We start from the raw sequence: 16308 nt of genomic DNA on the forward strand, positions 1-16308 counted from the left end.
TATATTCCTATATGCCTTATACTTTGTTAGAGCTATTTGTCCATGCTATCTTAATATGAAGGTGCAAGAGGCACTTCGGAAGAGTAAGAGAATATAGCTGTTTCAGATACTCATTTTACGGTACTCTCTCTGCAAACTAGAATGCCTAATTCATCAGACAGCTAGACAGGAGCCTAGATGGTTAAATTTAAATGAGAAATCCTAATACCTGTGAAGCAGCCTCGGATAAACACAATTTATAAATTAGCTGGCCAAGTCTAGAGTTGGCGTTAGGTTTCTCACACTTAAGGCGATTGCCCACATTACTGTACTTCTGGCTGTTCTAGTTTGGGTATCTGCCATTCACTGGTTTAGATGAGACATCTTGCACCTGAGAAACCATTCATGATGGACACTGCAATGAAATCAAAGGTTTTTGTAAAACTGATGGCTTGACAAAAGTGGTAAAAAGATACTTTGGTCAAAATGCAACATGCTTGTCAGACATTCAGATTTCACTGTTTTTGCTATTTGTGTCTGCAGAGAATTAAGTCAGTCTCCTTCACAAGCAGCATCATGATCTGACACTGTGTTGGTCACGTCACATTTGCTTCACACTTCTGACTGATTAAGTGTTTATCATTCAAACTCCAAAAGAACCACTTTAATGTTGAAAGAATGTTTATGTATGTCTATTATTCTGACATTACTTGAGCAATGATAAATTGCACCCAGAGAATGAAAGTTCTGGCAGGCTCAAATTAATTGAGGTATAAGATATGACATAGAGTTTCAAAATGATCATTCCATGCCTTAGGTTGATAATGAAGCAAAAGGCTAGAGTCCCAGTGCCGTCAATCACCACAAAAGGTGCATCAGTCCTGGGGAACAGTCTGAGCTTGCTCTTTTATTATTGCACAACAAAGGCAGCCAGAGGCAAGAACATAAAATACACAGCATCCAAGAGCCATAAGAGTTTTTAAAAATAAGTTGGTATCCATTGATATTTTTGAGGAAAGCTAGAGAAGGATTCTTTATCAGGGAGTGTAGTGATAGGAGAGGTGCTCCACCTCTCTGATTATCCTCATGGTCCTCCTCTGTACTCTCTCTAACAGCTCCATGTCCTTCTTTTGTTGGGAGCTCCAGAACTGAATGCAGGGCTCCAGGTGGAGACTCACAAGTGCAGAGCAGAAAGGGACAATCACTTCTCTCGCCCTGCTGGCCACACTTCAGTTGATGGAGACCAGGATGTGGTTGGCTTCCTGGGCAGACCAATACTGACTCCTGAGGAAATCTACTCATCACTGGTCTCCACCTGAACATCAAGCTGTTGACCACAATTCTTTGAGTGCAATCATCTAGCTAATTTCTTATCCACCTGTCGTGGTTTAACCCGGCTGGCAGCTAAACACCACGCAGCCGTTCGCTCACCCTCCCCCCTCCCTCTCTGGGACGGGGGAGAGAAATGGAAAGTGAAGCCCGTGAGTTGAGATAAAGACAGTTTAATAAGACAGGAAAATAATAATAATAATAATAATAATGATGATACAATGGTGATAATACGAAAGTAATAATAGTATGTACAAACAAGTGATGCACAATGCAATTGCTCACCACCCGCTGACCGATGCCCAGCCTAACCCCGAGCAGTCCGGCCCCCTCCCCCCGGCTAGCCACCCCTATATATTGTTTAGCATGACGTCAGATGGTATGGAATACCCCTTTGGCTAGTTTGGGTCACCTGTCCTGGGTCTGTCCCCTCCCAGCTCTTACTGCACCCCCAGCCTGCCCGTTGGCAGGACAGAGCAAAGGCTGAGATGTCCTTGGCTTAGTATAAGCACTGCTCTGCAACAATTAAAGCATCGGGGTGTTATCAGCACTCTTCTCATTCTAAGCCAAAACACAGCATTCCACCAGCTACTAGGAAGAAAATTAATTCTGTGCTAACTGAAACCAGGACACCACCCAGTGGTCCATCCATCAAATCCCCATCTCTCCAGCTTAGAGACAAGGATATCATGGCTGACGGTGTCAAATGCTTTGCACAAATACAGGTTAATGACATCAGTTGCTCTTCCCCTATCCACCAATGCTGTAATTCTGCCACAGAAAGCCACCAGATTTGTCAGGCATGATCAAGTAGTGAAGCCATGTTGGTTGTCCTTGTTTTCCATGTGCCTTAGGATAGTTTCCAGGATGGTCTGCTCCATGATCTTGCCAGTCACAGAGATGAGACTGACTGGTCCGTAGTTCCCCAGGTCTTCTTTCTTCCCCTTTTTAAAAGCAGGCTTATGTTTCACCTCTTCCAGTCAGTGGGAACTTCTCCAGTCTGCCATGATTTCTCAAATATGGTGAATACTAGCTTAGCAACTTCATCTGCCATTTCCCTCAGGACCTTTGGATGCATCTTATCAGGCCCTATGGACTTATGCACTTTGAGGTTCAATATACAGTCAATGTATTGTGTAAGAGCTGTAGAGAGAATAAATCATCTCAACCAATAAAATTTGTAATTGCTGATATTTGGAGTCAGAGTACTAAGTGATGGACTTACAATATTCAAAGATATGTAGTTATTTTTAACATACACATTGCCTTTTCCCCAAAGTTTGTTGTATTCCACATATGCAATAACTTGCTGGTGCTTTGCTGGAGCCTATTCTGTCACTTCACAGGACACTCACCTTTGAGATATTGTACTAAATTCCTTTTGAAAATTAGGCCATGTAATCTGTTTTGTAATAAGACAGTAGGTTATTTCATTTGATGAAAACTCAATTGTTTTTTTTTTATCAGTGACAGAAAATATTTCTGGACATATATTATGGTACATTTTTAGGATCTGTTTTTATATCTGATGCTATCTGAAGATAAATATTTGTGCTTGTAGCATGTTACCATAGTATTTCAAGCTTTATTTATACATTTAAAGCACTTTTTTTTTTTTTTAACAGATCAAACAGTTTGTATGAATATATATTAAAAGGTAAATAAACAAACAACGAAACAACTTCAAGGTGAATATGTACCCTTCCTGGAATATGTGAAGAACAGACACATGTAGCAAAAGATTAAATTACACCATAGTGCTGCATTCCAGATAACCAGTGACTAGAATGTCCGTTGTGTAAAACTAAATGGCATTAGGCAATTCTTCCTTAATTGCTTCTGTTGTATTCATCAGGATGCTTTCTCCTTTATTACCAAAGCACACTATTAAAAAATAATGCTCCAGGAATTACTAAGTCAGGAGATTGGCTTTAAAATAATTATATTTTTAAGTTGTTAAATAAGCATCTGTTTCCTCTCTTTCACTATGTTTGGATAGCAATATCTATCTAAGGCAAGCTCAAAATATTTCTTTTAATTCTCAAGATTTAATTTTCACCTTTTTTTGTTTTGTTTTCTTTTTTATTTCTGTTGGTTTGTTAATATAGATATCAAAAGCCAAGAATATTACCTCACTGAACTTATAGAAAATAAGATCCTGAGAAAGAGCACCTATTACAGATATCATGCTAAAATCCTAAGACACAGCAATGTCAACTTGCCTTTGCAGTATTAGACCAATGGGCTTATCATTAGCATTGTGTGTGGTGCAACTATGATCCAAATTTATTTGATCTACTGTGGTCATATGTGCCATGTAGCCTCATACCTTGTCCTCAATTTAATCTGTACAGCAGCATTCCTGTGATAGAAATGTGGTCAAGACTGTGGGTAGCCTCAAGAATACAACTCACAAACCTGTCAAAGATGCCTGAAACACAAGACTCTTTTTTACTTTGAGAAGATGAAAACCAAACCCAACAAATGTATTCAATTCAATGTTGCAATTACATCATCCTTTTCTCAGGGGATGTGGAGACCTCAGTATCATCTCTGTTTTACATATTTAAAAATGCTTTCCCTATCCATCAGTCTTTTCCCCTCAAAAAACAAAAACAAAAACAAAAACACCACTTTTTTTTTTACATATTTCTGATCATTTTTGTTGCTTTGTTGCTGCCCTCTGGACTGGTTCCCACCTTCCTTGCCATAGAATTATTGAAACTGGGTACAGTACTTCTGCTGAAACCCTACTGTAGCTGAAGGTGGAAGGACCTGTATTGCATATGCTTACATTTTCTACCTATTATGATTTCCTTTTCAAATAGTATTATTATTGACTGAGGATAATGCTTAACTTTCTTCATGCATCCCAATATCTACATAGTATTTTTGCTAGGAATTTCTGCCTAAACATTTGCTCCTCGTCTTGCAATTTTATTGATGATTGTGGCATTTTGCAGCTGGCAGATACAACACACTTTGAAAAGCCAAAGGAAGGGAAATTTGGGAGTGGTAGATAAGGAGGTGACTTCAGCTCCCCACGGGTCCTATTGCTCTGTTGTGGGATACAGCTAAGCAAAACTTGTATTTATGTCTCTTGCAAATTCATTTCCTCCCACAAACAGATTCACATTTCAAATAAATATATATATTTATATTGTTGATGTTGGTGATTTGACTGTTGGTTCCAACATCCTTCTAGGAATTAAAAATAGATAGCCATGAAATTACAGTTTCATTGATCTTCTTTTTGCAAAACAGCATAATTAAGGAAATTATTCTGGAAGGACAGTAGGTGCTTAGAAATTATGAATATAAAACTAAATACCTAAATCATAGGTACTTTGTTGAAACCAAGACAGTCTGTCCTTCCTAACTTTCTTTTCTTTTTAAAGTCTCAAAGGTTTAGTCATTACTAGCCATGAGTCTGCTTCATTGGTTCATGCAGTAGCCTAGGTTTCGTTTCATCAGTCTCTGCCAATTGAAAATGGCTGCTTCATCTAAATTGTACCTGACCTGTTCTCTGCCCACTCTAATCTGAGTTCTTTAGCCCTATTGCTGGCGTTAATTATGTTAGTCATTTAATCATAGGTAATCTTTTTGCAGTAGTGACTGAGGCAAAATGAGCACTAACTGCTTTGTGTTTTTATATGTGTCATGTATTATTAGCTTTCCTTCCTTCCCACATAGTGGAATTAATATGTTTTTGGTCTTCTTATTATTAATGTACTTATAGAAAGTTTTCTTGTTACTTTTAATGCTCCTAACTGTATCCCATTTTCTGGACTAGCTGTTCTACTTTGCTGTTATATGCCTGTATTATTTTTCTGTGTTCATGCTTAACAATTTAATCAACTTTTTACATATTGTACAACTATTTATCAAGTACCAGACCATTGAAAAATTAGGGCTTAAACAAAATGATCTCTGATTATACTTAATATTTTTCTTTTTTTTGTTAGGACAATTTGCACTTGTGCTTTTAGTATTGTTTACTTAATCTTTACCAGTTCTTCTGAAGTCCTTTAACCCCTTCCTTATGATTGCCATGATGTCAAACTTTCTAATTCTCTATTAAAATCACAATTTTTATAGACCGTTACTGTGTTGTTTTTTTTTTCTTGCTGTCTTAAGCATTACAAATTAGATCTTTTCATACAAGTTGTTTTCTATGTGCTACATGTTCCACACAAGTCTGCATAGTTCTGTGCTCTGGATACATACATTAGTTTATTTTAAAAATTGCCATCTTCAACGTTAAGGTAGACTACATTGCTGAGATCTATTTCAAAAGTTTTTGGCTGCAGTAGCTGCAGCCTGTGGGGGACCAGTTTGGGAAAGACAACATCCGCCGGGAGGGACCCCACACTGGAGCAGGTGCAGTGAGTGAGTAACCGTGAAGGAGCAGCAGAGACAAAGTGTTAGGGACTAACTGTAGACGTCATTCCCTGTTGCCCTGCATCACTTGTAGGAAGGAGGTAGAAAGACTGAAAGTGAAGATGAGCCTGCTAAGAAGAGAGGGTCTGGGGAAGGTGTTTTTAGTTTTGTTTTTGTTTCTTACTATCCTAATCTGTTGTTAATTTGTAATAAATTAATTTAGTTTTCCCAAGTCAGGTCTATTTTGCCTGTGAGAGTAGTTGGTGAGCAATATTCCTGTCCTTCATCATGACCCATGAGTTCTTCCATTGTATTTCATTGTATTTTCTTCCCCCTGACTTGCTGAGGGGGAATGAGAGAGCAGCTCATTTGGCACCTGGCAGCCAGACCAGGTAAATCCAACACAATTTCACTGGAGATTTCAACTGGTGTTGAATAGGATCCCATCATAGTAGAGATTCAGTCAATATGTTCAAACTGTGAATTTTAGTTGCATATTGATCAAATATAGGGGTCTCTCTACTTCAGTGAGATCAAAGTGTAGCAGAGAACAAGCATCCGGGGACTAAGGATGTGATCTCTTGTCCATTGAGGCAATAGGTTCCCAACATATTCCTGACCCATTTTTTTTCAATAAATAATACCTAGATAGGCCATATGATAAAATGCAGTTTATAAGCACATGCCTAGTAGACCAGCCAGCCAAGTGTATTCACCTCCAAGGATTTAGCAGGACAAGTTCTCTCAATCATCCTTCATTTGAACTAGTAGTAGTAAAGACATTGTTCAACAATGTGGATAAGGCATATTCAGACTCTTAATATTGCACATCCTCTCCTTGTTTAGCTGAGATTTTTGAGGTAGCTTTGTTGTTTTGTCTTATTTTTACATTAAGCAGACATTTTAACAAATATTGCTGTGTTCTACCACTCTCACATAGCTAAAAGTACATGGACTGGACTGTGGGAACTCGCAATGGTAGTTGGATGCCACTTTTTTGGATTTCTGACTTTATGGGAAGTAAAATATATAAAGAACGAAAGATCAAACCCTGAAAACAGACTTAGGAAAGGAAAGCTCCCTCCTGCATGTGTTCTGGGTCACAATGAGACAGAATCCCATTGGATATAGGAAGCATTTGGAATTGTGGAAAATTAAGCTTCCCACAGAATATATGGGTAATGAAATCACAAAATATGTTCATATATGTCTAATAGACTACTATGAGTTAATGAATGTCATATTGATTTCTTTACCTATGGATTTATTTGAAGCAATGAATGCATTTACTGTTTTAATTGAAAATGATATTTTTCCGTAACAAAACAGGGTATTTGCTTTGTGAGTCTCTATTTTGAAAAGTTATGAAACACAAGTCAGTAACATTGCTGTATATGAGGCTGCCTTCTGCCTCCTGATCTGAAAGGACTCCTGGGATAGAACAGGCTACAACTCTTTGGCTTATTTCTTAACTTTTTATTAATTTATTGTTTCCATTTGTTTTTATTGCTTTATTTTCTTTTATCGTGTTCCAGATAAAACGCATCATCAGGGTCATTGTAATAACCTAACATACTTTTTTTCTTTATTTCAAGACTTACAATTCATAAAATATTTTTTGAAGACTTGCATCCAGTAAACATCCACCATTAGCCAAAGCCATAGATAGCCAAAACCTGTAATTCTTATTCTCTTGTAGAATCAAGTGAACATGAAGAGAAGAGTACAGGTGTCTCAGGTGAAGTATCTTCTACCCAACCTTGCCCTGCACCAGGATATACTCAGCCTGAAGAAGCAAAGGAGGATATGGATGTAACAAAGCAGACAAAACCGGAGGAGAATGATGACTTGGGCCCATTACCTGATAACTGGGAAATGGCTTATACAGAAAAAGGGGAAGTCTACTTTATTGAGTGAGTGTTATTAATTTTTCTTCAAATAGGTAATAGATGTATTGTATTTGACTGGGTGGTGACATGGCTTGTATGGTTGAGTGGAACATTGCATTCCTCATTAAAATACTAGGAATGTGCTGGCTGTCAAGGCTCCTGAGAGCTGGTAGTAATCCCTACATTACCAACTATCATTGAAGCATATTGTTTTTTTAAAATAGGAAACTAGACTTTAGTACTTTGATATCAGCAAGTAAAGCTGTTGTGTCTGCTGTCCAAAGCAAGGCTTTTTTGCTGTGTTGATGCCAATGGGAGAGTTGTTCAGTCACTGGGTTCTTCCTCACTTCTACGGACAGAGGGGAGAGGCTTGAACTTTTGTGAATTTAAGGAAAGAAAGATAGGAAGGCTAAAAACTACCCAACAAGCAATAGAGGAAGGCTGTTTTGTATTTAAAAATGATAAAAGAGATAAGTGGACAATGAGTAGGATTAATTACATGTAGAACTTTTCCCCATCGGTAGGCTGTAAGTACCTGTTGTTACTTTGTTACTGTTGTTAATTAGACAACTCACTGAATGAATGTATATGAAAGTTCTTTCTTTCCTAAGTGCAGTTATTAATACATGTTACCAGAGTAAGAACAGAGCAAATAAGTGAGTTTATATTGGCTCCTGTTAAAAAAAAAAAAAAAGAGAGAGAGAGAGAGAAAAAGGAAAAGCCAACATATGCATCAGTACAAAACTACTAAAAGAGGAAGCAATAGCATTTATGTTTACTTTAAAGAACTGCCTCAAACAGTTTGGAGCATTAGCCATTATTCTGTTTATTACCTGCTAATAGGTAAAAATAACATTTGGCGCTATTTCACTTCTGTTTTAAGTCCCTTATTTCATGTCAAATTTTATTGCAATAACGTGAAGCACAAACAGATGATAAGAATAAAGTTTTTGTACATTATTTTTTCATAAACACTGACATGACCAACTATAGCTTCTGGCATATGTAAAGCTGAAAAGAGTGGTAACTGTTAATACATTAGTCTGATGAAAAGGGCAAAAATATGCTTATTATAGAAAACAAATAATTATAGTAACTTTGCCCAAGCAAGCAGAGAAGAAATCCGATGAATTCAGGCTTAGCTCAAACCTTTGTTTTTTTCTTACCTCACTACCATATTTAATTTTTCTGTTCATACTGAATGTTCTGACAGAGAGCAGACTGAATTATGTGGTACTTTTGTGTTATATGATGTAACAAAAACCTGTGATATGTGTTTGGGGTGGAGGGAGGAGCAAATCACTAGCACACCAAGCTGTGAGAGTGGCAAACACTGAGGCAGGCAATTTAATAGGAAATAAATATATATTTTGAAAAAAAATACTGTGAAGAAAAATAACCCAGACACTCTACAAGAGTACCCATTCCAATCTCTCAAATTCCTTTGATGTTACAGTTTACTTCATTTCCTGGACAAGCTCTGGTTTACACTACCATTCTGACAATGCACATCATTCACTTCCACTAAATGGATGTTATGTAAAGCAGAGAAATCAGTCAGAGGTACAAACAGGATACTAAGACTGTTGTAAGGGCTCCTTGCCTTTGGAATTATATTCTTGAATAATGTAAATTGCAAATAAGCATAATCTCACATCTGTAAAAATACCAAATTATTTACTAGAATCCCAGTAAAGTAACAATTCCTTGATCATTTCAGTTTTCACATTGCTCAGTCTTCACAGGGTTAAGTTGGAATGTAATGCCATGGGGATGCTGTTAAATTGCCTCTTTGTTTACAAGTCACTTTGGTTAATGGCATAAAGAGACTCCATTTGCTTTCGCAAAAAAAAAAAAAAAAAAAAAAAAAAAAAGGAAAGATAAAAATACAACAAAAACCTATTTGTCTAACAACATTTCCCTGAACAGTATTAAAGATTATACTAGATTATTAAATAATACATGAAAAACAATCAGTTTTTAAGTGTAGATCATAATGGGTGGGGGGAAAAAAAAAAAAAAGTCATACTAGAATACTAGACAGCATATTTTTATTACATTTTATTACTTTATTTGAGGCTCTTTTGAACTGTGCCTTTGAACCCTAAGGACTTCAAGCCATAAGCTGTCTCAAGTTCCAGGTTGTCACAGGTATACCTAATAGTCTTAGATTAAATGGGAGCATTTTCATTCGTTTCAAACTGATCTCTAAAATTTCTATGTGAGTTCATTTATCAACACTGCCATCAGAAGTAATGTGGCAGATTTACAGTGAGAGGGAGTGTCTTCAGAAGAAAGATAACTGTCTCTAGATGGTATTTATTTGTTAATCATTAATGGCCCAGTTAGCATTTTGTAAAGCACACTGTAAGGAATTTCCTCTGCCTCAAGCTCTAACAAGAAAAATCAGTCACCAGATTCACTGGATAATTCAGAGGATGGTTGTATTTCAGAGCATGACTAGGTTTGTTTCTTCATTTCTTTCCGTTTTTTGACATAAGTGCATGACCCTATGTTTACCTATATTAGCATTCAAAGACAGAACAGGAAGAGCATCCCTTCTTACTGCATAATACTTAGCACTGTTTTTCAGGAAGATCTACTTAAGTACATTTCTTTGGCTGTGTCCAGCCTCCCTTACATATGGATCTGAATTTTTAAATACAGGCACACACAACACAAATAGGAGTCCATCTACAACATTTGCTTTCATTTACAACATATGCTAATGAGAACATGCAATAATTAAAACACTGTATATAAATTGGAACACCTCCAAAAAGACTTCAGTTCTGCTTCTTCTTCCCTAATTTAAATGGGTCTGGTGAGTGAGATCTACTTTGGTGTGTTTAAATAAATTGTAGTTGTCACTGATTTTTAGTTTCTCCTTCTCACAGGGTTAAGGAAAGTCTGAAATTCCCCATAGTCTTCAGACTTGACCTTGCCAATTACTCTTAAACCATGTGCTAAAGAGACTTTGGCTCTTTTAGATTTTGGGCACTTCATGCTTGCCGTGTTGTCCCAGTGCAAGGGTGTACAAAAGAATCAAGTCTCAGTGCATCTGCCATCATGTGCGGTCACCCTTAAATACAGTATTCACCAGCTCTCAAAATCCATCAATTCCATCATTACGTCACAGTCCATCCCATAGAGATGGTCTATTATGATTATTATGATATTTGTTTCCAAAATATAGAATTGATTTTGCCTCTTTCTCCAGCCCTCTATCCACTTATGGAGTAGAGGTCTCTGGAAGGGGTGCAGGGAGAGTAAGACATTAAACTGTGAAGAGCTACAGGTCATCAAACTGAGTTACAACTAAGTGCTAATGAATATTATCAAGGAGATTACATAACCCATAACAAAATCTATTTACCTTATTTACCTTGCCGTTCAAAGTAAATTCTTCATAATTCTGTATTACTGATTGTTTTCTTAGTGGAGGAAAGTCTAAAATAAACTTAAATCTTTGTAATGCATCTATAAAGGATCATCTTCTTTGACTCCTGATGATAATTTTTAGGAGAATTTGGCCATATGAGGTTTACCAAACCACTTTCCAGTACATCTCACAGATACGAAGTTTCTTCTTCCATTAACAACTACTTCCCTGATCTTATAGTCAGCATTGCTTTTTGGACCTGTTGTAGTATCTCTTTAGTTGTTAAAGCTGTTTTTTTTTATGAGAGCACCATAAAAGACTACAAAACAGCTATAATATAGGTCTCTGCCAAGGACTCTCCTCTTCACAGTAAGAAACAGCCATTAAGGTTTTGAATATAGCTGATACTATTTCAGGTGTTACCTGAAAAGAAGTACAGCTACAAATTGGAAAAGTAAAAAAACCTAACTCAGTTTGTTTCTAAGAATATTGCTACTGACTTCAGTGGGATCAGTATTTCTTCTTAATAATTTTTAAGGTAAGAAGGTTTTTTGATTGGAAGAATAGCATGTTTATCCTAACATCGTGCTTATTTTGATTCCGGTTTGCTTCATCATTTCACCATCAAATAGGAGGGCATATTAGTTAACACTAACCGGTTACACGATTACATTTGATACCTTTATCTTTCATACTAGAAGACGCTAAAAGTACTGCTAAAAGTGCAGTATACTTCTGCTTAAGATTACTTCCATATCCTGCAACAACTGCCCAATCTTTTATGAGCTAGCTTGGCTCTTTTGCAACTCTGTTATGAAACAATGTATCATCACCGTGTTTTATTTTCATGTTTATTTCTGATAGTTTAATTCACTAGCAATTTAGATAAACCTTCTAAGGACTTTTTTTCACTTTCTGTTTAAATATTGACTTCTGGAAGGACTCCTCATCCTTGAGAAACATTTTGTATCAGTGTGACTTTATTGTCTGGACAGTTCTGAATCATCAGAGCTCATGTGAATTTGATTGTAAAAGTCCATGATTCCTTTTCCATCTTTGTACAGTGTGTTGAATTGGTTAGTTTTGGCATAGCAACTATCACATCCAGTCTTTCATTTTCAGTATGACTTTCAGTGAGACAAGCACCAGAAAAGATCACTCTCAATTTCTTCAACTACTTTTTTGCGTTGTGACAAATTACTTTGGAATGAGGGAATGGTGGAACTGGAAAGAACTTGAAAGAACTTGGGGAATGCTGCTTTTTTTTTCTTCTCTTGTATTTTTATGTTCTAAATACATTCTCAATCTGTACTAGTGATATATTTCCTTTGCTCTCAATTGATTTTTTTTTAATCTATGTTGACATCCAGGCCAAACTGCCAGCTCAACTCTGGTTGTCTTTCTTTGCTTTCTGATTTCTTGTCTTTCCCCCAAATGTCTCTGCTGCTCTGCAGAACTCCTCTTTCAACACCTTTCCTCTGACATCTGTAGTGGTATTATATTTTTTCACCTCATTTGCATTTAATGAACTAGAAGATTCAGTTCACCTGGCTTGCCACATAGCATTAGGTATCTAGTATAAACCAGTTTCCAAGACTTTTTCTGCAGTCAATAGAGAGAGATAATTACCTCCAGAAGCTGATTTGTCCTGTTCTAAGATAAGGGCAAAATTTGTCTGCCTAAATGTAGGTGCTTTTACCAGTAAAGACACCTTAGGATATTCAAGGATGCATCTGCAGTAGCATGTAAATTTTTGTCAGGAGTACTCTTCCGAAGAAAATCTGCTTGTCTTCACTCACTGTGGTTTGGTTCACATCTTAGAGTACATGAATTGGATTCCTTTCAGACAAAACTAAAAAGAAAGTTGACCTCTAGGAGTGCACTTAATTGACTTTAACCCCTGGCAGGGATTCAGTTCATCACCATGATTTGAGTTAAAACTAGTGTGAATTCCTTTGAATCTAAATCCTGTCCATATCTACATTAGAAATATCAGCAGACTGAGGAGTGTCTGCTGCTGATGGTGTTGAAACGCTTGGTGCTGTGACCCAGCTGATGATCCAGCATCCACATCCACTGGCTCTTTGCAGTGAGCTCTTGAGGTGTGTCATCTGGTTTAAATTCAAGTGAAAGAAGATTAACAGTTGGGAGGATGCTCAGTGTGAAAATGAAGATATCTGGGAGACTCACTTGAATCCTGATCTGAGCCAAAGCATTACTGTAGATGTATAGTAATAGCGCAAGCCATCTGCATGCACTTGGCAGATTGGACACAAACCCAATGCCCTTACTGTGTGGTAGCTGGAAGCCATTTGAGAGACAGCATAGAGACACATATGATACTAACAGCATATGTTTAAGTCCCTAGTCCCACCCTAAGACAGGTAAGGTAAATTATTCTGTATAGGTGCCTCTCCCTTGAGCAGACATGAATCCTACACAATTAGTTGCATAATTTCCAAATGGCTAAAGTCACATGAAATAAAGTCCATTCTTTGTCAGAATCTAGCTGTCTAAGTCAAAGAGTGTCTTAGCAGAAATCACCATAGAAGACTTTAGGCATTTATATATTCCTTCAGAAATCTTACATATGCATCTTCTGCTCCTACAAATGCCTAGAGGCACCACCACTGTGTTTGAGACAAGTACATAAGTGCTTATCAAGGCCCAAGGCCATCTGGAATTCACAGGATGGGCATCCTCAGACTTGCATCTCTTAAGGACCTCATACTCCCTGCACACCTAACAAACACCGACAGTGTGAAGTGCAACACAAATTAGCAGTCATAGCTGCTCTCATTCAAATCATAGCCAGAGGAGGATTCCCTTCTGTATCTGTCCCTACATATGTGCAAGAATTTGGGGAAACAACCCACAAAGGATGAATTGCAAAACTGCCATTTTATTGCTCTGCTCTCCTGGCACTGTCCCCCTACATATAAATTATTTGAAAATTGTTGTTGTTCTGTATGAAAAGCTCTGCAGATGTACAAATCCTGGGCATAAAAAAAAAAAAAAAAAAAAAAAAAAAAAAAAAAAGGAGGAAAAGAGTAAGAATTTTAATTTGGAAGTCAGGTGGCCTACAGTGCACTTTGTTTTCCTCTGTCTCATATACTCTCCTTTGCTCAAGCTGCTATATTGAGGACCATCTTGAATGTAATGTATTTACAATAAAAACCCAAACAAATTCATATGTGCTGTCCCCAAATACACTTCAGCAGCACTTTGGTAAATACCCATTTTGAAATGCCTCTCACAATAACGTGCAAATTACATACCTTGCAAGAGTCACAATCTAGAATAGGTTGCAGTGCTTTCAAAAGACATTAAAGCTGTTACTGTCAGTAAGTGCTTTCTATATTCCCTTCAAATATGTTTCAAGAGATTTTCTGAAGGCTTTGTTAGTACAGGAAACTTTATCTATAACAGTGCTTTAAGCTGACAGATTGCTAACACAAATCCATCATATTAAAAACGTTAAGTAAGTTAATATACCATGTAACAAATAATTATGATACTGAGATAATATATTGTTATATTATTATATATCTTATTATATAGAAGAGCCACACTCCCACTGTTGGTTTTCTTGTTTGATTAGTTAGGTTTTTTAGTTTTCTTTTTTTAATTCCTAGTGGTATGGGTGAATATCCAGTGAGATTTCTGGACAAGCTCTGGTGCTAGTACCTAGCTATTGTATCTTGGACATAAAGAGTCTGCAAAATTTTAAAAGCAGACTTACAAAGAGAAGCTGTAGAAGAGCAAGAGGTTGAGTCAGTGTTTCTGGAAAGTATTCTGAGAGTTCTTTTACTCTGTTTAAATCAGCTGAAAAATCTTTTTTTACATAAGTTTAGAATTGTCTGTAATTGATACTAGAGGAAACTGATTGCAATAAGATACTACTGTTAGGTGATAGAGCACTCAGCAATGAAGATTTAAATTAATGTTATGATAATTATTGTATTTACTTTTGGCTACAATGTTAATCATTTATGGGTTTGATTTGTTGGGTTTTGTTTGTTTTTGTTTTTGTTTTTGTTTTTATGTTGTTCTTCAGAGTTACAATACACCTCAGGCCTAAAATTGTTTCTATTTTGTACAGCAGGTAATAAATTAAGATGAATTTTAAAATGTTATGCTACTCCCATGCTTCACATGCATGAAGCAAAAACAGCGAGATCCTTCATTCACTGCTTTGAAGGTTCCAAAATTAGGAATTTGTTGATTTTAAGGTAGATTCTCCAGCATCCGCCTCTCAGTTCAGTCATCCTAACCATTAATCAAGATGATGGAAATTGTGTAAGCATGGCCTTTCTAAACCTGTCTTTTAATAATGAGGTATGGTTATTGCTGAGTAATGGAACAGTGGCCAGTGGAAAACACTGGTGAAGCCACAGCTGTATTTCTCACAGGATGCTTTTGCTGCATCACTTCATTCTCACTCAGCCAGTGACAACTGCTTCAACTGCTTTTTTGTGCGTTTATTCCACAACTGCTTACTGTTATTCATCTGCAACTCATTCATAACTAATCTGCAAATCCCCAGTCCCTTTTTCTTCTGGTCTGTCTATAAGACTCCCCAGAAGGACACACATGATTAGATCTAGTGATAAGGCAAACAGGAAAAAACCCACTGTGCATTTCACAGGATTTTTAGTGCTTAAGAAATATTAAAGTGTGTACATCTTATGCATCAAATATGTGTTAAAGTTACTTTTGCCATTGATATTGATTTGGCCATTTTACTGTTCCTTCTGTCTTCTTGTCCATTGTTAAAGCTTTCACGTCAAGGCTTTTTTTAATTGGATTAAGAACTCTTTAGAAGCTAAATATTGTCTCCCTTTAGCTTCTACAAATTCTAGTCCATTGCAGAGCTGAAAAGGGAAGAGGCAGAGCCCTAGAACTCAGGGGAGGTGGCATCTTTCCTGAGGTGTCCCTGCAGCCTGGGACATTCAGCAAGCCAATGCCATGAAGCTTTTGCTCTTCCTCTTATTCGTAGCGTATCCTATCCATGTGGGGAAGAAGCTGCCTCTTTTGTGTCTGTGTAGCTGGCTAACCCCAATTCTAGTCCTTGCTAGAGGACAGATAACAGGAGGTTGTTCTGAACAACACCGGATGTGCTAGCACAGCACAGCCTATGGGAAGAGTGGTATCCTTCCAAAACCTGCAACTTGAAAGCTAGCACAAAGGAGGTTGGAAGAGGACCCTGCCAAATATATCTCCTTTGTAGAACAGAAGTAGAAATGCACACCAAACCACTACACTGTAATATGGGACTACTTATTGGGCCCCTCACTTCAAGAAGGACATGGAGGCCCTGGAGCATGCCCAGAGCAGGGCTATGAAGCT

The 16308-nt window shown here is 37.2% G+C and overlaps 1 protein-coding gene across 6 annotated transcripts in view; it reads left to right on the plus strand.

Moving 5' to 3' along the window:
• The window catches only part of MAGI2 (membrane associated guanylate kinase, WW and PDZ domain containing 2), a 771045-nt gene that overhangs the window by 509474 nt on the left and 245263 nt on the right, over positions 1-16308 (plus strand). For all 6 annotated transcript variants that reach the window (XM_032182540.1, XM_032182497.1, XM_032182505.1 and 3 more), the window contains one exon: positions 7388-7601. In XM_032182540.1, coding sequence (XP_032038431.1) covers positions 7388-7601 — 214 coding nt within the window. The remainder of the gene's footprint in view (positions 1-7387; positions 7602-16308) is intronic.

The sequence above is a fragment of the Aythya fuligula genome, chromosome 1, assembly GCF_009819795.1.
Source record: "Aythya fuligula isolate bAytFul2 chromosome 1, bAytFul2.pri, whole genome shotgun sequence".
NCBI lineage: Eukaryota > Metazoa > Chordata > Aves > Anseriformes > Anatidae > Aythya > Aythya fuligula.